Below are 26,841 nucleotides of genomic sequence, written 5' to 3' on the forward strand. Positions count from 1 at the left end.
CCACTATTAAAACTATAAAGGTCATCAGTGACCAACTGATTTCTGAAGCCAGTGGCTTGTTTTCACTTGTCTTATTTGACCTTTCAATAGCACACTGTATGCTTTTGGCATCCCATTATTTCATGAAATAACCTGCCCTCCTGAGTGCTAGCATACTACTGTCTCCTGGTCCTTTTTGAGCTTATTTATTAACTCTTGGCAGCTCCTTTCTCACACTTACGCCAAAAGCTTCCTCTATGCCATCTTGTCCACTCTCATGACTTCAGCTATCGTTAACATCTGTTGTTTGTGTCCCAGTTCTCCATTTCCAGTTCATATTACTTTCCTGATCTTTACTCGTATTTCCTGATGGCTTCTCAGACTCCAAGAAAATTCGTCGTGTTCAGAAGCTGTCACCTCCTCTGGTCACCTCTCTTTCTGTGCTCTCATCTCCTCCTCCTTCTGTACTCTTTAATTGAAGGCATTTCCATCTACACAGTCATCCAAGCTGGAACTCTTTCCCTTTTCTCGTCGTTGGAGTGGGTCACTGAGCCTTATTCGTTTGAAGTGCTGGGTGAATCACCCCTCATTATGTATTGTCGTTATCTCAGTCTTAACTAGTCTTTAACTTTTCTTGCCTAGATTTTTATAATAATTCTCTAAATAGTCTACCTGTCACCTCCAAAGCAGTTCATGCACTGTTTTCAGAAGTTGTCTTTCTAAAATAGAAGTTTGACCATACTAATCTTCCTTTTAAAAACCTTTAGATCTTTATTTTCTTCAGAATAATAATCAAACTCCAAGATGGCATCAAGGCTGTCTGGAATAGTGTGAATGGCTTAGGCTTTGCCAGCACGTAGACCAGATATAATTGAGGTTTCCTCGCTCTGCCGTGTGTTGTGTGTCGTCATAAGCAAGTTACTTCTCGAGTTCTATTTCCTGAGCTCAGTTTGTAGAAAATCCTCATATGTAAATTGGGGGGTCTGTACTTGACAGGGAACTAAATAACCTGTGCAAACATCCTAGCAGTAGTAACTTCCCCATCCTGTATGTGTGTGTGTGTGTGTGTATATATATATATTTTTTATTTTTTTTCTTTTCCTTCAAAGCCTTTATAATCTGACCCCAATCCAGAGTTTCCCATTGGTCATTCTTGTATTATTTGTTTTCTTGTATCTTCTTGGTTTTCTTTCTGCACCCTGTTGTCCTTCAGCAGGATTATTCGTCCTTTTATGTATAGTCCAACACATTTATTAAAATCCCTGTTAGTGTTGATTGCTTTGCATCATCACGGTCATTATCTGGGCCTCCTGTGCCGCCCTCCTAGCCCACTGAGGGCAAACCAACTTTCCGTTACGTACTCGCTGCCTCACCCTCAGGAATGTTGAAGGGGTAGCCTTGGTTGTAGTGTAGCCCCTTAAGACTGTAAGGTGAGGTCTTGGAACCATAGACATCTTCATCTCTTTTTCTGGTGCTTTACAAAGAAACTATACCTGGCATGTAATAGATTCTCATGACTGTTACTTGATAATTGGACAACGCAACCATTAGGTTTTGAAAGTAGCTATATATTAGTTTCTTCCAGTAACCCATGCTTATCACACACCTGTCCTTACATACCTATTATTTTTTTTCATTGTTAGTATTTATATGTAGATGTTATATAGTTTCCCAGAATCAAATCACTCCAGAATAAGTAGAATTTGAAGTTTTACATATCATATTAAAGTATATCTGATTACAATGCTGAATAAAATTATTTTTAATTAACTGTTTTTGTTTTTTTGTAAGAACCGTGACTTACATTTTCGCTTTTTTGACTTTGTGTTGATAAAGACTTTAGTTGTATCATGTGCTCTCAAATTCTTCTCATCAAGAAAAGTCATTGCAGAGAAGTTGCATTTAATAAATTATGTAAGAGCAGATTAATCTGTATAGGTGAGAGTAGGCTGTGACTGTATAGCACATATCGAATAGAGGTTTCTCTTGTTTTAGCAATATTCACTTAATGATATTTAAGTGTCTTGCTCACTCGACTAATAAAGCTAAAAAATTCAAGTGGTTTTCTCTCAGTACCATCTTGACTCCTTTTCGTTACGTAGCTATGAGAATGTTTACATTCTGTGAGCTTGTTTGCTTTTTACTATTGAGAAATTGGTGCTTGACATGAAAGGAGAGCTAAACTTGGTTTCTAATGCTGGTGCTTTAGCCGAGCAAGTCACATAACCTATGTGGACCTCATTTTCTTTATATTTAAAGCAGAAGGACTGGACAGGAAGACCATCTAAGAGATCTTCTGGTATGAAAATGCTATTTTATGATTGGGTTCCTTTGTGTTTATCTCTTTTTTTTTTCTTTAAGAATATTTATTTTCCCATGTTATAGAAATATATTTATAGCCAGTGCATTTATCTGATTCTTAGTCCCATTAGGAGATGATCATGCTAAGAGTCATGCAGGCTATTCGGCAAAGAGGAAGTTACTGCTGACTCATTTATGTGCTTTCATAATATTTAGAATAGTATGTTTACAGATTATAGTTGACTTCCTTTCCTTTTTAAATGGAGAAGTCACTTGGTTACTTCGTTAGGAGGAATTAAATGATAAGGCTTGGATATGAATCCAAGCCTAAGTTTTACTAGTCTCTGACTAGTAAAACAGTCGATCCTAAAGGAAATCAACCCTGAATACTCATCAGAAGGACTGATGCTGAAGCGTCAATACTTTGGCCACCTGATATGAAGAGCCCACTCATTGGAAAAGACCCTGATGCTAGGAAAGATTGAGGGCAAAAGGAAAAGGGGGCAGCTGAGGTTGGGATGGTTAGAATAGCATCACTGACTCAATGGACATGAATTTGAGCAAACTCTAGGAGATAATGGAGGACAGAGGAGCCTCGTGTGTTGTAGTCCATGGGGTCACAAAGAATAGGACGTGACTTAGCAACTGAACAACATGTTTCACCATATAGCAGAAACCTTATGTCATGGGAATGAACTTAGATTATTGGGCAGAAATAGGATCTCAGGTTCAGTTTCCCCCAGTAGTCTGAAGTAGAGTCTGGCGCATACTAGGCTCTCAGTAAGTATTTATTGAGTGGCTGTAGTCTGTTTCCGAAGGAAAATGAATTCAGTGGAGGGGAGGGCTGATGGCAATGACCTATATCACGCCTCGGGTGTTTGCTTCTGCAGATTTTGCTGTACATCAGTAACAGTGATGTGTTGAATATAGTTGTTTTTATAGGAATCCCAGAAGTTTTATGTTTAGAACACAAAGAACTGAACTTAGACCACCATTTCTGAGTGTAAATCAAACCAAAAGGAGCTGCATCTAGTTGGAAAATAATTCAAATTATTTCAAACAGTAGCTCAATTATTTGAGATCATGTAATTCTTATTTGCACATAGGGTTAAATCCAAACAGTCAATGATGTATTTAGATAAGGCTTGAATCTGAAACAGGAATTGGATGCTTTTCTCCCAGTCATTCATGCAAGTGTTTTATGTAAGTTTTTAATATAAAAATAATGAACTAGAATGTTTCGATATATTTAATTATGCTACCACAATAATAAGATCCCACAAAAGAGGAAGGGTTTTTTAAGTTTATTTTATTGTTTTTTCCAGGAGAGAAGGGACTTGGTGATATCCTAGAGATTATCCACTGACCCTAAGATAGATAGTAAAGTGTATTTAAAGAGCTTGAAGGCAAACAGTGACGATTCATAACATTTCACTGTTTATGTTGCTTAGTGACCGTAAGCTACCTGAGCGGAAGCTCTTTCTGCGCACGCTCCGAAGGTAATTACGGTACAGCATGACGCTAATGACTCGAGCCTGAAATTGTTTCGAAACGATGTAGTAGAGAATCACGTCCAGACAAGTGCTGAGGTTCATGAGGAAGGTGGTGAAGGCTCCCCAGGGGTTGTAGCTGTTCTCATCCCCTCCCAGCATCAGGAAAGCAAAGCAAATGTGGAAGGGCATGAAGCAGACCAGCACCTGCACCATCAGCGTGATGATGATCCGGATCGACTTCTCCTTGACCTTTGGCTTCAGCTTAGAGGTCTTACCGTGAAGGAGACTATGGATAATGACCAAGTAGCACCCAATCATGATGAACAGAGGAATCAAGAAAAAAAATATCAGTCGAGTGAAGTTCAGCGCATTAATAGCTTTTAAGTAAATGATGTCAGAAATCTTGAGGCAGGTAGGGGGGGTGGAGGAGGCTGTGTCTGGGTCTTCATAGAGCAGCAGGAGTGGGATGGTGGTGGTCAGGGTCATTATCCAGACGCCCACACACGCCATCACGGCCTTGCACGTGTTTTTAAGTTCCTTGGCATATTTCGGCTGTACGATGGCCATGTATCTGTCAGCACTAATAAAGGCGAGAAGCCACAGAGCAATACTCGGGTAAAACACTGTGAGAGCCCCAAGAATCCGGCAAAAGTACTCTCCAAAAGGCCATTCACCTTTTGCGTAGTAAAGCATCCGAAAGGGTAAGCTCATTATAAACACCAAGTCCAGTAGCGCCACGTTCATCATATAGACGGTCACAGTGGTTCTCTTCTTGGTGGTGCAACTGAAAACCCATAAGGCGGTGACGTTGACAAATAATCCAATGATGAAGATGCAGCTGTAGAAGACGAGGGCTGCCACCTTGTATTCATCTGGATGTGGGTCGATAGGAAGGCCAGGTTGAGCTTGACTGTGAGGGGTGGTCATCTTACAGCTCGTTGGTGGGCATGACACTTAGAAACTGTAGAAGAGAAATAGGAATGAGACCTTAGTTGAAAAATAAATGCTTAACATTCTTACATTCAGCTTGGCATGTCAGTGGATTTTGAGAGTACTTTATGTCGTAGAGTCAATATATGTGTCTTAGTATTTGTTAAGAAATACACTCCCTGGATATTACTGCTAATATGTACTAGCCCATTAGGATGGTCTGGTGTGTCACAATGCACTGGCCAGTTTATTCATTTTCTGTCTCCCTGTAGTATGGGGTTGGGTAGCCGTTGTTCCTGTATTAGGTATCCTTTGTTAGGGACTACTTGGGGAAAGGCCATTCTGAATTTTGACTCTTAAGCTTGTCACTTTTTATCATCTTTATTCTGTTTAAATATTTGGTAACTAAGTAATGTCTGATTTTTATTCATTAAGTATAATTTTAATGTATAATGGATTATTACTCATTAAATATAAAACACTAATGTATAAATTATGTACTAGAAAGTAAAGAAACCATACAGCTGGTTGACTATCGAATATTGAGTTCTCAAATGTCCTCATTTGAGAGCTGGAGGCTTTCCTTCTTACCGCTGTGTTGTCTGCACTGCCTGATGCATACACAGTAGGTGCTCAGTTTGCTGGATTGATGGCTGAGTGCAGGAAGGAACCTTTGGCAGGGTGACCCACAGTAGCTACTCTCTAGTTTGTCAATGAAACATTGCTTAATTGGCCATTAAATCTGCTTTTTTTTTTTAAAGTGGCAAACAGTTCTTAATAGCATCATGTTCTAAGCTATCGTAGATTAGAAACAGCAGTTCTTGTGCCATGGTGTACAGATTAAGAGCTTGACTCTTAAAAACAACAGACAGGCTAGTTTTTAACGTACAGTTGGGACTGCCTAATGCTGAATCCTCCAGAAGGTGTTTACCAGTGTCCCAGAAGGAGATGTCACGGCCTCAGAGGAGCACAGAGCGCACCACCTTGAGAATAAGCTGTTTCTAGGATAGTAGCTTTCACCTCCTCACTCTGCCTAGATACAGAAGGGTAAGTATTGTTTGTCAATTTTAATTTTTTAAAAAAGGAGTGTCTGAGACAAGTAGTTATTAACAAGAAGTCACTCAGTGACTTTATGTGTTTGCAGAAACTGTATAATTTCTATTCCTCACGCCACCGGCAATGCCCATTTCTACTGGAAAGGAGTTGTGATTGTAAATATCATTGACCTGCCACCCCCCTGTGTGATACTTCCATCACCCACGATGTAACATCAGCAGCAGTGACTTTAAAAATAGACTTGCTACACACAGATGGAACCTCGTGGCATCCCCCTGAAATAAGGAGGTGTAAGAAAGTTTCCTTCAAAAATGTCACTTTGCAGAGTGGGCTTCCTCTCGTTCAGCTCTGAGGCTCTTTAGTGAAAACTGTGGGGGAGATGGGCCATCTGCTCAGTGACATCGTGGGCAGTAATTTAAAATTGATTAGAGCAGTTGCTGTGGACAGACAAGATAGGACTTTGTTTTCTTCCTCCCTCTCTCCTTCCTACCTTTCCGAGTTTGCCAAATATTTAGGTTAAATACGATTTTTGAAGTAGAATTCTATACATTTAAAAGCCTGTGTTAATTAAAATTTCCACATATTGGGGTGACTGGAATATTAATTTCTATAAAATGAGAAAAATACTACATAGAGAAGTTAAATCTCTAGTATCATACAAACATAATCATTTTAGAGACTTGGCTCTTATTTTTAACTTTCAATGAATTTTTCCACAATAGAAATTGTAATATAAATGACATTTTGTATCCTTTTCTCAGAACTCCCTCCACCCATCCTCATCCCTGATTTTTGTCCCAGAAATTCCTTACTTACAAACTTCTTCTGAATGAATCTTTGCCTCCTCATTGGGCTCAAGCTGACTTTATTATGTCATGAACAGTTGTGCTCATTTGCTTAAGGTTGACTAAAATCTGTGTGATGCATGTGTTTTAAAGGCATTACCATACAGGTTGTACTCCATACACACACATACATTTTTGGATAAATATTGAAAAACGATTAGCTTGTAAGTCAGTGTTTTAAAAGCTTTCGACATTCTTTGAAACAGTGTAATTGAAAACCAAGTGATAAAGACTCCTGAAGATACTTACAATTTATTATATCAACAGTCTCTGTAAGTTGAAAAAAACTACGTTTACTATTAATGTAAAAAATACTGAAAATAAATGAAAATCATATTAATAACATAGGAAGATGACAGTATAACCCATTTGAAGGTCCTTCACCAACATAATTTCAGCAACATATTATTAAAATAAAACAAAGATCTTGAGAGTTAACAAATAAGTACAACATTACTTCTGATAATCTGTGATAAAAGTGATTAAATGCTACTTACCTCCTGACCATCAAAAGGCTGTTTGAGAAGAACATTTTTCGGTAAACACAGTTCTGTAAAATAGATATCTTTGAGTTGCTTGTGTTAAAATAGCTCTTTCTAGAAACCGTGTATTTAAGAAACGCTATATTTCTTTTGTTTTAGGCTCTTCCGTTGCTTTAAAAAGTTGTTTCAAATTTAATACTTGGTATAGGACTTGGTACTCGCTCAGCTGCAATTGCTGCTTTGTCTCTTTCAGGAAGTGCTCGCTGAAATAAGGCTTTTTCAACTTATGACTTTGCCCTGGATGTGGTTTTTCTCTTTCACAAATGATTTGTTTATGAGGTCATGCTTAGCATAAGCTCCCTTTGAAATGATGGCATGTATTTAAGAGAATCACAGAAAAATGTCTTCACTTTGTTTACTTTGGTGCTTAAAGCCTGCATCATCTGTTGAAAGAGAATGGGATTTGATATTGACTAGAATAGAATTCATAGTATAATTTATTCACTTTCTAAGCTGTGTGACTTTGTTTAGTTACTTAAACACCATGAACCTCTGTTCCTACTTAGTTTGTGTAGCGCTAAAATAGAGATAATACCCATCTGGTAGGATTGTGAGGGCTCTAAACCAGGAAAGTCCAAGTGCTAAGGTGGCACTTGGTGGGAACCCTTTACTACGAGTTCCTAAAATCGTCGAATATCTACTTTTTGCTACTAAAATATCTCTAAATGGTAGAAATTTGGGCACCCTCAGTTACTTGGTTCAGCTTTGCACATACCTTTCCCTACTCTGGTTTGCTTTATTTTTTAAGTACCCAGTGTTTCATATCCCTTGTCTATCACATGGAAGACTGGAAGTAATTCCTTTGGCAAAAACATCCCTATGAATTGCTAAGAAAGGACTCTGGGAAGCAGCAATGGAAACACAGACATCGAGAATAGACTTATTGTCACGGCTGGGGGGTTGGGGAGAAGGAGAGGGTGGGAGTTATGGAGAAAGTAACACAGAAACATACATTAACGTGTGTGAAATAGATAGCCAATGGCAAGTAAGACTGAGGGAACTCAAAATGGGGCTCCATAACAACCTAGAGGGGTGGGGTGGGGAGGGAGGTGGGAGGGGTGTTCAAGTGGGAGGGGACATGGTAAATCTATGTCTGATTCATGTTGATGTTTGATAGAAACCAGTGCAATACTGTAAAGCAATTATCCTTCAATTAAAAATAAATACCCCCCCCCAAAAAAAAGGACTCTGGGAGTCTTGAGTGGAATAATTTACATATTAGGAGTATTTTAACCTAAGAAGGGAAGTGAAAGCAAAGAAAAGAGAAGTGAGCAATTCCAATCATTGCCTGCTTGGCTATATTAACTGTTTTTTCTTTTTCTTTAAAAAAAAAAAAAATCATAATTTCATTTGCTTGTCCTAAAACTTTAATTATCTTTATACTTTGTTATGCATGACTTGTCAGCTTTTAAAAGGTATGTGAACTTAACGGTTTGGTTTTTTGATTTAAGACAACTTGTGGGCACATGCTCTTTTTTTCCTCCGACAAAACTGTAGTAAATCTGTGACTTACAAATTATTTAGACCCTTTCCTTTGGTGATTAAAATACTTTTGATTGTGATAATGCCAGGTGAATGGGTTTTAGAAGCACAAGCAGCAACCCCGAGCTACAATTTCTTGTGTAAATGGAGATTCAAGGCCCAGTGAGGGCCAGTGACTTGCTGAGAGCTCAGATACCCAGGCCTAGTCTCTTCTGGTACCAAGTTCCTTACCCTCCCCTTTCTGCCCTGGCTGCTGTAAAGACTTTCCATTGGGAGGTGATTACATTGATTTATTCACTAGATGTGATAGGCTCATTGCTGAGTTACATTATAGTCACTTTTTTACACACAGAGTTATGTTTCATATGCAGGATAGGAGTTTGCTGTTTTACCTGGAGATAGGAGACTCTTACCTGCAGATCCAATCTTTTCATTGCCCTGCTTTCCTATAGCCTGTGACAGGTCTTCTAAAATTCACTGCTGGTTAGTGTTCTCCTGCTGCTGAAGTCAGCAGGTATGGGAAGGCATAGATCTCATTAAGAAAAGGCCCCTTGTCTGCGCAGGGAGAATCCTTTCTCTGACTCGACAGTCTCTGGGGGAAGGCACCAAGGGACACAGCTTGAGGGTGGGCCCTGTCTTTCTCTCCATCCCAGCCTAGGCTGTTACACCAACCTGTGGTATCCCTTCCCAGCACACTCCCATCTCTTGGTATGGCTGGCTGCTATTTATCCTTAAAGCTTTAGGTTAGATGTTGCCTTTCCCACGAAATCTTCTCTGACCCCTGAAGCTGGTTGGTTATTTGTGCCTGTAAGGTTCTTTAGCACTGGCTTCTTACCCCTGTAGTGGCATGTATTTGTATTGTTACTGGGTCTTTACTTGCCTTTTATCCTCCTCTAAATTGAGGTCCTTGAGGGTTTGCATGTGTTGTGTATGTATGTGTTTAACTGCCGTTTAGTAAATACTGGTTGAACGTATGATTGAAAACATAGGTGAAGAAATCGAGGGTTGAGGGAGTCATGGATGAAATATTGAGCCCAGTGTCAGCATCAGGGACATTTTGACTTGCTAATGTGAAGGGAACTTGCCAATCGCAAGGAACAATAGAGACAAGACCACCCCCTCATCCCACCCCCCGCCCCTGACACTACAGCACTTAGCATTGCTCTCTGGGTTTCCAGGCTTCTCACAATAACTTTACGTTGGAAAAGAATTTCAGTTAAAAAAAAAAAAGAATTCCCCCAAACCATTTGGCAGCGAGTAAACAGTGGATCAAGAATTAAACTTGTATGTCTAGTTTGCTTCTTTAATACTTGAACCTAATGAATTTTTTATTCAGATGGAAGAACTTGTCTCATTCGGGGATCATTCTTGCAGCTTTAATTTCCTGACTTAGATTGGGATATGAGTGAAAGAAAATTGTCACCTTGCAAAAGAGGGATTTCACAAGAGTTCCCTTCACCTTATGGAACCATCCATTTCAGCTCCATTTTTGAATTCTGGTTTTAAGTACTAAGAGCCCCAAATGAATTTTTATTTTAGCCCTCGAGGCCAGTTTTAGAGCAAATATAATTTAGTTAAGCCAATTTTACAATTATCGGAAAGGATGTAGTTAATAGACTTACACAGTAAATCCCCATTATAAAAGCATGCTCTTATATCATGAGATTTTGTCTGTGCCACAGATAAAACTATATTTCTCATTCTTAACACATTTCTCTTTTCCTCAGTAGGTATGAGGCTTATCCTGGTTCCTCAGACCAGTATTATGAGGAGGGCCCTGCTGTTGTCACTGTTTATCTTTCCCAGGCAGGTGGCCATCAGCAGACAAAGGCTCTAGAGCAGTGGGTAGACAGCCAGTCCCCACAAAGAAGAGGTGGGGGGCAAACAAGAGTGAGACTCCTGCCTGGCCCGGCGGCCTCCCGCTTAGATGTTAGGGATCTCTGCGCCCTGCCCCCTCTCTGTTCAAGTTCGCTTCTGAAGTCACTGCTCCTTTTTTTTTTTGGAGGGGGCCAGATATGTCGCATAGTGGTTTCTGGATGAAAACGACTGAGACACTGTTTGTCTCCATCTATGTTACTGTAACTCCAACAACTTAACAGCTGTAGTCTTATAGCCAAACTGGTATCTACCTCCTTTCCATTTGATTTTCTAAACAGTATTGTAAATTGAGCATCTCCCAAATTCCTCTTCCTTGGCAATTTTTGTTCAGTTTCACAATTTTACAGACACATAGACAATCAGATGATTTACTTACCTCACAGCAAAGAAGTTGAGTCCAGATAACCAAAGTGATAGATAATTCTAGTTAGAATAGATCTAAACTGGCAATGAAAGTAGGGTTGCCTAAAGATATTAAAGATTCTTTCACTTAGAGGATCTTAGGATAAGGCTTCTTATGGCAGTGAAAGCACTCCTAGACCCCTTAAAATCCCAGGTCAGGAGTTTGTGGGGTGACGTTTCACTCACTGCCTGGAGAGTCATTCAGGGTCCCCGGGCACAACTGGTTGAGTGGAACTCTGGTTATTGTGATATACTGGGCTGCCCCCTACAGAGTCTGGTCTCACAGTTAAAGGAGATAGTATGTGTAGAGAGAAATGAATTTCTAAGGGAAGATGTCTAGTAATATGGTAAAATAGCAGTTTAGAAGAAAAAGGTAGTGTGGAGAGTCAAGACTGGTAAAGAAATGAGTGTGTGTTATCGAGTTACTTAAATATCCAACCTCGTGTACTAGTGTGTGTGATGGAGGCTTTTAGTATCTGTATTCTAAAAAGTAACTACGTGTCTATAGGTTGAACGTTATTGGTTTTAAAAGAGTTACTTAGGATTTTAAAGAAAAAAATCATCTCTGTCGTTACTCTTATCTATATTATGAGAGGTAAAGAGTCATCAGGCAGAGGTCTAAGTGCTTTCCATGGGATCATAGAATTTAATCGTCATGCCAACAGCAAAGTGTGTTGACACAATAGTAGTTTCGATGGTGTAACCCAGGGATGTTTACTCAAGATTCTCAGATTGTGAGATTGTGTTGTACTCTTTCTCTGTTATGGTGTTGTACTTTCTTTCAGTAAGTTTGCTGAGGTTGGTCCTACTTAGTAGAGAATAGTCAAAGTAGTCATTCAATCTGTAGCAAAAAAAATCTTCTGAGGAAATAGAACTTCCTGTCCTATCCCTGTTTCTCACCAATGAGTTGGTATTCCCCAGGAAAGGTTTTGTAGCTGGATTCTGTCAGCCTGTAAATTTAATTTTGCAAGGGAGATTGCCGCCATTCAATGAGCCAACGACTTTGAAGCACTCAAGAATGGATGTATCCAAATGGTCAGTAAACGTGTGTGAGTATGCCTAACCTCATAAGTAATCAGGGAACTAAAAATTGAAACTGTCATAAGGATGTTACTACCCACACACCAAAGTGGCCACAGTGAATAAGACTAATAAGAAGTGTTGGCGAGGGTATGGAGCAACCAGGAACTCTTGGGCATGGCCAGTGGGAGCTTAAATTTGGCAGACAGCTGGATATTAAGTACTAAGATGAAGATGCATACACCTGTGACTCAGATTCCACCCCTTGGTAGAAATGCATGTTCCCGTGTACCAGGAGATGATAGATAAGAGTGTTCATAGGAGCATTATTTCTAATTGCTCCAAATTAGGAACCACCCACATGTTCAGCAACTGTAGAGTTGATAAATCAGTTGTGTAAACAGTTTTCTGCCTTTCACAATCAAAATGGATCATACAGGAGATGCATGTAACAGAATGGACAAATGTAGTGTATATGGTGTGAAGCGAGAAAAGCCAGACACAAAGGAATTCATACTGTACGATTCTATTTGTATGAATTTCAGAAAGTAGGCCTGGAGAAGGCAATGGCAAAGCCTGGTAGGCTGCAGTCCATGGGGTTGCTAAGAGTCGGACACGACTGAGCGACTTCACTTTCACTTTTCACTTTCATGCATTGGAGAAGGAAATGGCAACCTACTCCAGTGTTCTTGGCCTGGAGAATCCGAGGGACGGGAAGCCTGGTGGGCTGCCGTCTATGGGGTCGCACAGAGTTGGACACAACTGAAGTGACTTAGCAGCAGCAGCAGCAGCAGCAGAAAGTAGGCCAAACTGAAATAAAACATTTAGGGATTCACACATAGGCAGTAAAACTCACCAAAAGGTTTGTGGGTTGTGGGAGCCTGTTTTTAGAGGTGGGAGTTGGAGGTGTCTGTGGCTCTCTCTCTCTTTCACAAGTGTGTTGTTATTCACCCCTTGATTGGACGCTCATCTTTATTATTCACATTTTGGGTCTGTCTTGTTGACAAGGACCTGATCCATCTATCTTCACATGTCTCAGAGCACCTAGCACCGTGCTTAGCACAAAACAGACCTCAATAAATAGGCTTTCTGACTTCACTAGCATGCATGTATTTCTTTTTCTGTAAGAAAGAAAACCACCATGTCCCTACAAAATGAATGTATAATATTTCTAAATAGATATAATCACAAAGACATATCAAGCAAAAAAAATGAGGCAAGAGATAGAGTTGGTTGAGAAAAGGCCCTGGGGTGGACGTGTTTTCGCAAGATACGCACTCACAGTGTATCAGAGAACTTAATAGTTTATTTAATGTAGCAGAACTTGAATTGCCTGTGTTCTGCTGCTGCCCCATACTGGTTGACCTTGAAGGCTGCTTTGACATGAATACTTTGCCTCCACTGCCACCTACAGGTGACAGCCAGCCATGGCGCTCTTCTTGCCATGATTTGAAGCCTCAGGGAGATTGAAATCAGTGTTTTCAAAAGCTCTTATTTGGTACAAGATAATACTGATCTTTGTGTGCTATGTTAATTTATCAGTATTCCTACATTATTCAGTATTATGTAGGAGACATATCCTCATTTCTCTAAAATGTTTTGGCTTGGAGATCTTTCCTGGGAAGCATCCTGTTGTTTTTAGGAAACTGTTGTCCTCTATAGGACTTTGCGTTCCTGGGCTAGGACTTGGAAAAGATTCCACTTTAAATGTTGTTTGTGCCCGATATGCTAGTAAGAGTCAGGCGTAAAGGTGATCTTGGAACAAATTTGATACGGCTTAAAAATTTTAAATGGTGGTATAATGTACACAACATAAAATTTACTGTCTAAACCATTTTTAAGTTACAGTCAGTAGTGTTACATACATTCACATTGTTGCCCAGCCAATCTCCAGAACTTCTTTCCTCTTCCCAAACTGAAACTCCGTGCTCGTTAAATGGCTTCCTTAACCGCTCCTCCAGCCCCTGGCCACTTCCGTTCTGCTCTGTCTTTGTGAATTCGCCTCCTCTTGTGCCTCGTGTAAGTGAATATCCTTTGTGATTGGCTTAATTCACTTCGCATAATGTTGTCAAGGTCCATTCGAATTGGAACATGTGTCACAGTGTTCTTCCTTTTTAAGGATGAGTAATATTCAGTTGACGTACTCCTTTTCCTATTTGGAACCAGTCTGTTGTTCCATGTCCAGTTCTAACTGTTGCTTCCTGACCTTCATATAGGTTTCTCAAGAGGCAGGTCAGGTGGTCTGGTATTCCCATCTCTTTCAGAATTTTCCACAGTTTATTGTGATCCACACAGTCAAAGGCTTTGGTATAGTCAATAAAGCAGAAATAGATGTTTTTCTGGAACTCTCTTGCTTTTTCCATGATCCAGAGGATGTTGGCAATTTGATCTCTGGTTCCTCTGCCTTTTCTAAAACACAAGCTGAAATCAAGATTTCCGGGAGAAATATTAATAACCTCAGATATGCAGATGACACCACCCTTATGGCAGAAAGTGAAGAGGAACTCAAAAGCCTCTTGATGAAAGTGAAAGTGGAGAGTGAAAAAATTGGCTTAAAGCTCAACATTCAGAAAACGAAGATCATGGCATCCGGTCCCATCACTTCATGGGAAATAGAATGGGGAAACAGTGGAAACAGTGTCAGACTTTATTTTTTTGGGCTCCAAAATCACTGCAGATGGTGACTGCAGCCATGAAATTAAAAGACACTTACTCCTCGGAAGGAAAGTTATGACCAACCTAGATAGCATATTCAAAAGCAGAGACATTTTACCTTGCCAACAAAGGTCCGTCTAGTCAAGGCTATGGTTTTTCCTGTGGTCATGTATGGATGTGAGAGTTGGACTGTGAAGAAAGCTGAGCACTGAAGAGTTGATGCTTTTGAACTGTGGTGTTGGAGAAGACTCTTGAGAGTCCATCGGACTACAAGGAGATCCAACCAGTCCATTCTAAAGGAAATCAGTCCTGGGTATTCTTTGGAAGGACTGATGCTAAAGCTGAAACTCCAGTACTTTTGCCACCTCATGCGAAGAGTTGACTCATTGGAAAAGACTCTGATGCTGGGAGGGCCTGGGAGCAGGAGGAGAAGGGGATGACAGAGGATGAGATGGCTGGATGGCATCACTGACTCAATGGACATGAGTTTGAGTGAACTCCGGGAGTTGGTGATGGACAGGGAGGCCTGGCGTGCTGCGATTCATGGGGTCACAGAGAGTCGGACACAACTGAGCGACTGAACTGAACTGAATATTCAGTTATATGGATGTATTTCTTTTCCTGGAGAAAGGAAAGGCTACCTATTCCAGTATTCTGACCTGGAGAATTCCATGGACTGTATAGTCCATAGGGGTTGCAAAGGGTCGGACATGACTGAGCAACTTTCACTTTCACTTTATTCATTGAAAGGACTGATGCTGAAGCTCGAATACTTTGGCCACCTGATGCGAACAGCCAACTCATTGGAAAAGACCCTGATCCTGGGAGAAGAGGGTGGCAGAGGATGAGATGGTTAGATAGCATCACTAACTCAGTACATGAATTTGAGCTAACCTTGGGATATAGTGGAGGACAGAGGATCCTGATGTGCTACAGTCCATGGAGTCAGAAAGAGTTGGACATGACTTAGCAAGTGAATGGCAACAGAGTTTTATTTGTCCCTAAAGTTCAGCATCTGGCTATCCGTGGACTATTTTAAGGGCTCAGTAATATGAGATTATCTACCATTATTAAGTCTTTACCTGCCAGGCAGATATTATAAACATATATAAAGAAAATGAGGCCCCAGTGAGATGAGTGTAGGAAAATCAGAGTTTTAAAATTAAATTTAATTTCTTTAATTATTTTAATTGATAAACTATTGTGACAAAGTTCTGATTTGTTCTATTCCACGATAATTACTTTGATTGTGTGTGTATGTTTGCCGTAAATTCTGGGTCATTCTGCCTACTGGGTAATGCAGCATTGATAAAGAATAAATCAAATGAGTGAATGCGGCTGTTGGGTTTTTGTCTCAGTTTGCTGTATCCTTTTGTTTTCCTGTGAGTATTGCCCTCTGTTAGACTCTGTGTCCTTACAACCTCTCCGAGGCACCCCCTTCCCCTCCCACCCCTCTTCTGACTAGTGCTTTGCTTTTTTCTTGGTGTGTAGTAAGCACTGTTGGAGAAGGCAATGGCACCCCACTCCAGTACTCTTGCCTGGAAAATCCCATGGGCGGAGGAGCCTGGTGGACTGCAGTCCATGGGGTCGCGAAGAGTTGGACACGACTGAGCGACTTCACTTTCACTTTTCACTTTCATGCGTTGGAGAAGGAAATGGCAACCCACTCCAGTGTTCTTGCCTGGAGAATCCCAGGGACGGTGGGCTGCCGTCCATGGGGTCACACAGAGTCGGACACAACTGAAGTGACTTAGCAGTAGCGGTATGGATGTATTACGTGTTATGTATCCACTCATCTGGTAATGGATACTTGGCGTGCTTCCATGTTTTGGCTCTTGTGACTAATGGGAGTACAGATGTCTCTTTGAGACCCTGCTTCAGTTCTTTTGGGTATACATCTGGAAGTGAAATGCTGGATCATGTGGCAATGCTATTTTTAATTTTTTAAGGAACCACCATACTATTTTCCATAGCAGCCATTCCATTTTCCATTCCCAGCTGCAATGCACAAGGGTTCCAATTTCTCCACGTCTTTGCCAACGTTTATTTTCTGTTTTGTTTTGTTTTGATAGTAGCCATCCTGATGGATTTGAGGTGGTATCTCATTGAGGTTTTGATTCTGTTTCCTGATGATTATTGATATTGAGATCTTTTCATGTGCTTATTGCTCATTTGTACACCTTCTTTGCAGAAATTCAAGTCCTATGTCCATTTTTAATCAGTTTTTTTGTTGTTATTAACTTCTAGGAGTTCTTTATATTTTCTGGGTATAATCCTTTACCAGATAATATGATTTGCAAATATTTTCTTTTATTCCATAGACTGCCTTCTTAACTCTGCTTGCGACCTTTGATGTAAGACAATGTTTTTGGCATAGTTTTAGGTCCACCCAGTTATCATATTCTCATGATAAGGATGAATTGAAAAGCTTTAAAAATTTTAATGTTAAGCTAGGGTAGGGTAGATTTTCCTCCATTTGTCCTTCAGAGACTTTCCCTAGTGACTTAATCTGACCAGTATTTGTCTCCAGTCCTCAATGCCTTTCCTTCATCTAGCAGGGTGTAAAAGCTGATGAGCAGAAGCAAGCCGTATCCCAGAGTTGGCTCACACAGAGCCTTACACTTGCAAGTGCTTCTCTCTTACATTCTGGAAATTACCTGTATTATTGTAATAATACGAAAATGAAAGAACAGCATTTACCTTTCTGTAGTGTTCTCATTCCCTGCTTAGCCTGATAAATATATATCAATGATTGCTTTGAAAATAAGAGCATGTTTGCTCATGAAATTTGCAAATTACAAAAGCTTCGGGAGATATGTTAGGAATAGCAGAGCAGAGAAAATCCAGTGGTGGCTCCGTGGTAAAAAACCCGCCTGCAGTGCAGGAGATGCAGGTTCGATCCCTGGGTCAGAAAGAACCCCTGCAGGAGGAAATGGCAACCCACCCCAGTCTTCTCGCCTGGGAAATCCCACGGAAGAGGAGCCTGGCAGGCTACAGTCCATGGGGTCACAAAGCCCATGAGACGGCGGCGCTGCGCCGTGCCTGCCGGCAGACCCGGACATGCTTGTGGATGGTGTAGGTAGTCAGACAACATGCACAGCCCTGGCGGTCCCTGTCTGCGTCAGGACGGGAGGGGCAACTGTGGACACAGGCTGTGCTGATCCTGGAGAGGAGAAGGGCAGAACAGGCTTCAGCTGTCAGAGAGGCTGCTCGAGGAAAGAGGAGTTTAATGGAGCACGTAGGGCACAGCCAAGGGTGGGTGACGATGAGCCTACAGAGATGCTGCTGGAAGTTACTGGGCTTGGTAAGGGCTAGCTCGGAGGCACCGTCTGTCTCCAGGCAAAGTGACTCCCGTGGGAGGTGCTGACTTGCCGACACGAAGACTCTCAAGCAGAGGCTGGAAAAGCAGCAGGCAGGGATGTCCAGGAAACCCACATGTTGGGTAGGTGGCAGGAGTGAAATTCGCACGAAAGCCCTTGAAACTCTGAGCGTCTCTGCTCCTGTATCTTCTTTGCGGTGGGATCCACTGGTTGGCTTGGAGACCTGGAGACGTTAATAGGAGTCCAGCAGAGGGACAGGCGTTTCCCATGAGGATCTCTGCAGCCTAGCAGTATCCAGCGACCTTGTCCTCCTGTCCTCTCAGTAACAAAGTATATGCATCCGTGAGGGGTGAATGGATAAAGAAAGCATGCTGTGTACACACACACACACACACACACACACAACACACAGAGTGACCTTGTCCTTTCCTCTCAGCAACAAAGATATACGTGTCCATCAGTGGGTGAATGGATAAAGAAAGTGTGGTGTGTACACACACACACACACCCCCACCCCCTGGAATATTTACCCAGCTTTATAAAAAGAAGGAAGTGCTGTCATTTGCAGCAGACTTGGAGGGTGTTACATCAAGTGAAGTAAGTCAGACAGAGAAAGACAAATAGTGCATGTTCTCACTTATATGTGAAATCTTAAAAACATAGCTCATAGATACAGAGAACAGACTGCTAGAGGTGGGGGTGGGGGCGGGTGGCAAAATGGGTGAAGGGGATCGAAGGGTATAAAACAATTCCTGGGATTCAGTGTGCAGTGCAGTGACCGTAGTTCATACTCCTGTATTGCGTATTTGAAAGTTACTAAAGGAGTAGGTCTTCAAAGTTCTCATCAGGCGTCCAGGACTGGTGGCCACACGGAGACTGAGGGAGAGTGCAGAGTGGCTGGCCGGCTTGGAGACAGTGCGGAGCTCCGCATCCTTTCGCTGTGTCTTGCCCCATGCATCTCTTCCATCTGACTGGTCTTCAGTGGGTGAACGGATAAAGAATGTGTACACACACGCAGAGTGACCTTGTCCTGTCCTCTCAGTAACAAATACATGCGCATCATCAATGTGTGAATGGATAAGGCAAGCATGGTGTGTACACACACACACACACACAGAGCAACCTTGTCCTCCTGTCCTCTCAATAACAAAGATGCATGCGTCCATCAGTGGGTGAGGGGATAAAGAAAATGTGCTGTGTACACACACAGAGTGACCTTGTCCTGTCCTCTCAATAACAAAGATACATGTGTCCATCAGTGGGTGAGGGGATAAAGAAAATGTGCTGTGTACACACGCAGAGTGACCTTGTCCTGTCCTCTCAGTAACAAAGATACATGTGTCCATCAGTGGGTGAGGAGATAAAGAAAACGTGCTGTGTACACACATGCAGAGTGACCTTGTTCTCCTGTCTTCTCAGTAACAAAGAGTTATGTCCTCTTACAATATGTCCTCTTATAATAAACTGTAATCTAGCTAGAGAAAAAAACAACACAAACGACCTCATCACAAGAAAAAAGTTTTGTGACTTTGTAAACAGTGAAGAATGTTAACTAGACTTACTGTGAGCATCATTTTGCAATACATACACGTCCTGAATCATTATGTTGTACACCTGAAACTAATCTTTTATGTCAATTTTACTCAATAAATATGACAAGGACATAATTCCCTGCGGTAGGTTCTTGTGCTAGTGAAATAAGCTATTTGTAAAATGAGTTTTTCTGTATAATCTAAATGATTGATTTTGCTCATGAACAAAGAATATTTTTATATTTTTGAAGTATTTCCAGAAAATACTTTATAAATACTTAAGGAGAACCAGAGTGAAAAATAATCTTAATAATTATTTTTAATCAATTTTAATCAAGTTAAACGTCAGATGACAAGACCTAAATAGTGAGTTGGTCGGGTGACATCTTTGAAACATTTGCAAAATAAAATATTCAGAGTGATTTATATTTTTCACATATTACTAGCAGTTCTTACAGAACTTTAGTATGAACTATTTAAGCTTCCTTGTGAGGGATATTTTCCCCTTTCTGAGAGAGAGCAGCACATCGGCAGTTTGATTGGCTTTGCCTGCAGTCACATTGTGAACCATTAGATGGCAGTGTTAGGCAGAACCTGATGCATCTACTCTGCTGCTGCCAAGTCGCATCAGTCGTGTCGGACTCTGTGCGACCCCATAGACGGCAGCCCACCAGGTTCCCCCATCCCTGGGATTCTCCAGGCAAGAACACTGGAGTGGGTTGCCATTGCCTTCTCCAATGCATGAAAGTGAAAAGTGAAAGTAAAGTCGCTCCGTCGTGTCCAACTCTTCGTGACCCCATGGACTGCAGCCTACCGGGCTCCTCCATCCATGGGATTTTCTAGGCAAGAGTACTGGAGTGGGGTGCCATCGCCTTCTCCAAAGGTGTGATATGGGGCTCAGATTGTGAAATCGTTTTGTAATCAAAAAATACGAGAGAGATTTTATAGTTTATACAAACGACTTGAGCAGTTTGGATAACCTCTGACTATCTTCAGAGCCTATATACTGTAGTCAGAATTTTAAAATGGTATTATGTATATGTGTTTTATTTATTAGTAAATTACATGGCACGTAATTTCAGACACTATTGGTATAACAATTGTGAAAGTCCTATGATAAAAACATAAGAATAATTTTAGGTTCTGATTATGAGTGGGCTCAAAATTGCACAATTCCAAGTTTATAACTATTCAAGGTGAAGTAATACCTTTCTTGGCCCCAATACTTATCTTAAGGAAAAAAACATACTGTCATCTGGGATAAACAAAGTGAATTATAAGGAGAGATTTTTGTCAAAAGGATGTAGTCATACTATTTTATGTTTTGTATCTCTGAAGTCTTTTATGAGCCACAAACTATATTTTTATCAGAACGCACATGTGTGTAAATACTAATAAGAAGACACTTGGAATTTAGCAGAGGTGATAATATGATGCCACGTAATAGTCATTGGCTTCCTAGGTGGCTCAGTGGTAAAGAATCCACCTGCCAATGCAGGAGACGCCGGAGATGTGATTTCAGTCTCTGGGTTGGAAAGCTCCCCTGGAGGAGGAAGTGATAACCCACTCCAGTATTCTTGCCTGGAGAATCCCATGGACGAGGAACCTGGCGGGCTACAGTCCATAGGGTTGCGAAGAGTCAGACCCGACTGAGCACGCATGCAATTGTTAAAATAATCAGCTTTTGTCTTCCTAAAGAGTGGATCTTAGCTGATTCTTGGGCACAGAATGGAGTGATGGATGCTAGCATTTCTGTATTAATATCCAAGGGTATAGGTATCAACAACAAGTATAATATTCTCAAAGCTCATGAACTGAAGAAGTAGGAGGTAAGAGTTTGTACTTAAGAAAAACTATATAGTTTCTATATATGTAGAAATTGATGGTGTGGACATACATATGACTTCTCAGGAAAGATAAAAATAAGGAACAGGAAGCTGAACTATGAAGGGTGCTTTTTACTATACTGTGTACTTTTAATACCTTAGAAAGTGTACTGATGTTTTATGTAAGTTATTCTTTGAAAAGTCAGTTGTAGTCATTTTTTAGGATGTGAAGGAGGAATTTGCACAGTAAGGAAAAGAATACCTTGACACTCCCTTGTATAAGGTTAACGACCAAGTCGTGTTTGAGGGTGCATTTGCGCATGCATGAGTGAATGAGAATTCTGCTTCATGTCTTACAAGAACGGTCCACTTCCTCTGATTTCCCCATCTCTTCGTTCAACACATATTTATTGAGAACCTGCTTTGTGGTAGATAGTATGTGTTTTGGGCTCTGACGATCCTGCACTGATCAAAACAGATACAAGTCTTTCTCATTGACTTTATGTTATAATCTGGGATAGAAGGCAGTAAGCAAGATAATAGAATACATCATATGTCAGATGCTGATATATGCTGTGTAAAAACAAATCAGCCAGCTGGCCGGCGGGAAAATGAACACCAGGGTATAAGCAGGGTTGCAGTTTTCAGCAGTATGGTCAGTAAAGGCCTCAGTGGATGGGTGGCAGTTGAACGGGGGTCCAGGGGAGAGCCACGTGATGCGGGGTGGGTGGGAGGGCTTGTATCCAGGTGCAGGGAACTGCCAGCATGAGGGTCCTCAGGTGGACACCTGACTTGGGCATCTGTGTAGCCGGAGCAGAGGGAGCCGAGGGCAGGGAATTGTAGGAGGTGAAGTCGGGGAGGTAAGAGAGGTCACCAGGCTTTACAGGTCTTTGTACCGACTTCAGCTTTTACTTAGAGGGTGATGGGAGCCATTCATGAGTTTTTGGAAGATGGAGGCATATTGGCCTATAGTATTGGGTTTGTTTGTTTGTTTTTTGTAAAAAATGGTTCCTGTTCCTTTAAAAGCACGTGTAATAGTTTTGCGTGTTTGCACATTGTTCTGTTGCTTCTAGTTCTCATCTTATCAAATTCTCCCTTCGGGCAGTCTGTTGCTGTGTTTTGCAGTTTGTGATTTTTCATTGTGAACTCATTTTCCGTGGGTTTTGTTTGCTGCTGGAGCCCCCTCGTGCCCTAGCTCATGAAAGCATTTCTGCAGGAGGACTTTGTGCTTCCTTTTGCTGGATCCCCAGGGGTTTTTGTTGTCTTGGAATAGCTTTTATGTTATTTTCTTACGTTGGAGTTCCCAAGCCATTTAAGCAGGGTAAATCTAGACCACAAATTCAGGTATGATATTGGCCTTTCATTGTGATTAGTTGTTGGGATTGTTTATTGTTTTTTTTCCCAAGGCCTTTCGTGTAAGCTAAATGTCATAACCGCTTTCTCAGACTGAATGGAATATTTTTAGTCTTCTCTGTAAAAAGTACAGGTCTTTTCGCATCTGTGCTCAGTCCCAGGTCTTCTTGCCTGAGCAGCTTGGGGCCATGTCGTCTGTCTCGGGCCTGAAAATTCAGCCCCAACACCAGGGGCGTGTGTCTAGTACCTACCTTGGGGATCACTGGAGCAGCACGTGCCGTTACTTCTGTTTTTATTCAGATATTTGGGATTATTATACGGAAAGTTTTAAGCACATAAAAAAGTGTAGAAAGCACTATAAGGAACTCAGTTTCAACATCACCCAGCTCCAGCGATGGTCAACTCACGGTCATCTTATTTTATCTGTATCTTCACTCACACTTACGTGATTCCAGTGGACCTCTCTTTGGTGTGTTAATCCAGGAGCAGAAATATGTATGTGTGTGTGTGTGTGTGTGTGTGTTCTTCTGTGTGCTCTATTGTATGCCATTGGTCTCTTTATATGTCCGTGTGCCCCATACTCTAATATCTTTAAGTTATTTTGCTTTTTAGTGGAACAAGCAACTTTTTGTTCAGCTATTGCAAAATTACCCTAACTACACATGTACTTTTATTCTTCCATATAAATTTTAGAGTAAGTTAATCAGTTATCTTAAATTCAGCTGGAATTTGATACAGTATTGCTTTTATAGTTTGATTTGGGAGAGAACTGATACCTTTATCCAGTTTTCCAATCCAAGAGCATAAAGGATCTCTCCATTTATTTGTAACATCCGTGTTGTTTAATTGATTTAAAAATTTTTCTCTTCTAGATCTTTTGTAGTCCTAGGTTTTTGTTTTTGTTATGGTGAATGATGTTGTGTTTATGTATTATGTTTCCCAAATGTAGCTATTTTATTGCTGGAGTAGAGAACTGTCAGTGATTTTTATAAGTTGATCTTGGATTTGGCAACTATATTGAACTCTCTTATTTATTGATTGTTTATTTTTCTAGGTGGCATGGTAAGTATATGTTTTACTTTTTAAGGAACCGCCAAACTGTTTTGTTAAGTATCTGTAACATTTTGTGCTCTGATTAGCAATGTATGAAAATTCTAGTTAATACCCATCCTGGGGTCATTTAGTGTATTAATTTTTAAAGCAAGTTTTTAGTCATTCCAGTGGATGAAATCTGTTACAATTACTGTCATTTTAGTTTGCATTTCCCTGTGTTGAATATTTTTTCATGTGCTTGTGTATTATTAATCCATCTTCTTTCAAATCTTGCCCCCTTCCTTTTTAAATTGGGTTGTTTTCTTATTACTGAGTTATGAGAGGCCTTTGGGTTTCAGATGCAGGTTCTTTATCAGATGTGTATTTTGCAATATTTTCTCCCAGTCTTGCTTGTTTTTTCATTTTCTGAATAGTGAACTTTGAGGAGCATAGTTATAAATTTTGATGATATCTAGACTGTCAGTTTTTTTTTAAACAACTCATATTTATTGTATCCTTTCTAAGAAATCTTTCTCTCATCCATGAGTATAGAGATGTTTTTCTTCCTTTTGTAGAAATTTTATAGTTTAAGTTTTCCCATTTAGGAAATCTCTTTTAGTTTATCAATTGCCTAGAATTTTTTTTTTAATCATAAATAGACTGAATTTTGTCATAGTTTTTTTCTATCTATTGATGTGGTCTATGGTTTTCTTATTTAGACTGCTTTATGGTGAATTACATTTATTTTTGAATGTTGAATCAACCTTACATTCCTGTGATGAACTCCATTTGATGTACTCTCCCTTTTATATATTTCTAGATTTGATTTGCTGATGTTTTGTTGAGAATTTTTTGTGTATATTCATGTGTGACATTGGTCTATAATTTTCACTCCTTATAATGTCTTTGGTTTTTGGTATGAAGGTAATGCTGGTCTGGGACGTCTTCTGCCCATTTGCTTGAAATGTTTGTGTAGAATTAGTATGTTTTTTTCCCCTAATATTTGATAAATTTTGCCAGTGAAGCCATCTGGGCCTGGAAGTTTCTGTATTGATAGGATTTTAAAAAATCCCTCTATGAACTCATTTTCTTTTACCTATTAACAACTCTAAAGATGGCAGAAAGCGAAGAAGAACTAAAGAGCCTCTTGATGAAAGTGAAAGAGAAAAGTGAAAAAGCTGGCTTAAAACTCAACATTCAGAAAACTACTAAGATCGTGGCATCTGGTCCCATCACTTCATGGCAAATAGATGGGAAAACAGTGGAAACAGTGAGAGACTTTATATTTGGGGGCTCCAAAATCAGTGCAGATGGTGACTGCAGTCATGGAATTAAAAGACACTTGCTCCTTGGAAGGAAAGTTATGACCAACCTAAACAGCGTATTAAAAAGCAGAGACATTACTTTGCCAACAAAGGTCCGTGTAGTCAAGGCTATGGTTTTTCCAGTGGTCGTGTATGGATGTGAGAGTTGGACTGTAAAGAAAGCTGAGCACCTAAGAACTGATGCTTTTGAATGTGGTGTTGGAGAAGACTCTTGAGAGTCCCTTGGACTGCAAGGACATCCAACCAGTCCATCCTAAAGGAAATCAGTCCTGAATATTCATTGGAAGGACTGATGCTGAAGTTGAAACTCCAATACTTTGGTCACCTGATGCGAAGAACTGACTCATTGGAAAAGACCCTGATGCTGGGAAGGATTGAGGGCAGGAGGAGAAGAGGACGATAGAGGATGAGATGCTTGGATGGCATCACCGGAGTTCAAGTAAACTCCAGGAGTTGGTGATGGACAGGGAGACCTGGTGTGCTGCAGTCCATGGGGTTGCAAAGAGTCGGACACCACTGAGGGACTGGACTGAACTGAGAAAGAATGAAGTCTTTACAAGAAAAGAAAAGTTTCAGTGATTTTTCTCTACTTTCTCTTTTCGGTGTCATAGATTTTTACTCCTATCATTGTTACTGCCTTCCTTCTGCTTACCCTGGAGTTAATTTGATACTCATTATCTAGTTTCTTAAAATAGAAACCTGGATCATTGAGTGAGACCTTGCTTTTCTAATATTTAGTATTATATGTGTTCAGTGCTATACGTTTCTCTTTATGCACGGATTTAGCTGCATCCCACAAGTTTTATGTTGTTTTTATTTTCGTTCAATTCCCAACATTCCCTGGGACTTCTTTGATTCATGGATTATTCAAAAAAAGTTTTTAATTTACAGGATTTTTCCAAATATTTTTCTGGTATTGAATGCTAATTTAATTCTGTGTAGTCAGAGAAACTACTTTGTACGATTCCAGTTCCTTTAAGTTTGTTGAAGCTTGTTTCTTGGTCCCCCTTGCTGAATACTCCAAATGCACTTTAAAAATGGGTGTATTCTGATGTTATAGTGGGTGGTATCTTCTGTGAATGTCAATTTGGTCATTGGTTGATGTGCGTTTTTATGTCTTCTGTATCCCAAGTGGTTCTCTGTTCTCTTGCTTTATCAGCTACAGAACGAGGAATGTTGAGTACTCTTGTTGTGAATTTGTCTCTCCTTTCTGATCGCCCTTAACTCCAGCGTTCTGTAGTTCCCCCTTAGTTCTTAGTGGAGTAATCTTTTCATAAGCATTTTCACAGTGTGTGTGGCAGAGCTTTGAGTCCTTATGTACATAAAGATTTTTTGATTTGCTCACTTTTTAATAATTTGGATGTTTAAAAATTCCAGGTTGAAGTTTTTTTCTTCAATATTTAAAAATTTTTTAAATTATTTTTCCCCCCCTGGCATGACATGTGGGATCTTAGTTCCCTGACCAGGAACTGAGCCCAAGCCCCTGCAGTGGAAGTGTGGAGTCTTAACCAGGGGACCACCAGGGGAGTCCCTTCTTCAGTATTTTACTAGAATTACTATACTCTCTCATTGAATCCCTGTATCTTTTGCAAATTTGAGGTTGATCTTATCCATTTGTCATTTGTTTATTCTTTGCCTTTGGAAGTTTCTAGAATTTCCCCTTGTCTTTCTTAAATACCACCATGGTGTGTCTGCATATAGGTTATCTCTATCTAAACTGTATGGCAAAGAGACCTTTAGTTGAAATATGTGTGCATTCTTTAAATGACTGACTGTTTCTTTAAACATGTTATCTCTATGTCTTTTTCGTGTTCAGCCTTTTATGCTGACCTCTGGGAGAATGCCTAAGTTTATTTTTCAAGCTTGGTTA

The 26,841-nt window shown here is 40.4% G+C and overlaps 2 protein-coding genes across 4 annotated transcripts in view; one reads left to right on the forward strand and one right to left on the reverse strand.

Moving 5' to 3' along the window:
- UBAC2 (UBA domain containing 2) overlaps window positions 1-26,841 on the forward strand; it is a 170,476-nt gene that overhangs the window by 34,845 nt on the left and 108,790 nt on the right. The gene's annotated exons all lie outside the window — the stretch shown is intronic.
- GPR18 (G protein-coupled receptor 18) lies at window positions 3,572-7,457 on the reverse strand. 2 transcript variants are annotated; one of them, XM_070800432.1, is made up of 3 exons: window positions 7,102-7,457; window positions 6,854-6,874; window positions 3,572-4,734 (listed from the first exon to the last, which is right to left on the reverse strand). In XM_070800432.1, the coding sequence occupies exon 3, from the start codon at window positions 4,698-4,700 to the stop codon at window positions 3,702-3,704; it is 999 nt and encodes a 332-aa protein (XP_070656533.1). In that variant the 5' UTR covers window positions 4,701-4,734; window positions 6,854-6,874; window positions 7,102-7,457; the 3' UTR covers window positions 3,572-3,701. The 2 variants fall into 2 exon arrangements, with proteins under 2 accessions (XP_070656533.1, XP_019827226.1); XM_019971667.2 differs by lacking the exon at window positions 6,854-6,874 and having other exon boundaries at window positions 7,102-7,448.

This window comes from Bos indicus, chromosome 12 (genome assembly GCF_029378745.1).
Source record: "Bos indicus isolate NIAB-ARS_2022 breed Sahiwal x Tharparkar chromosome 12, NIAB-ARS_B.indTharparkar_mat_pri_1.0, whole genome shotgun sequence".
Lineage (NCBI taxonomy): Eukaryota > Metazoa > Chordata > Mammalia > Artiodactyla > Bovidae > Bos > Bos indicus.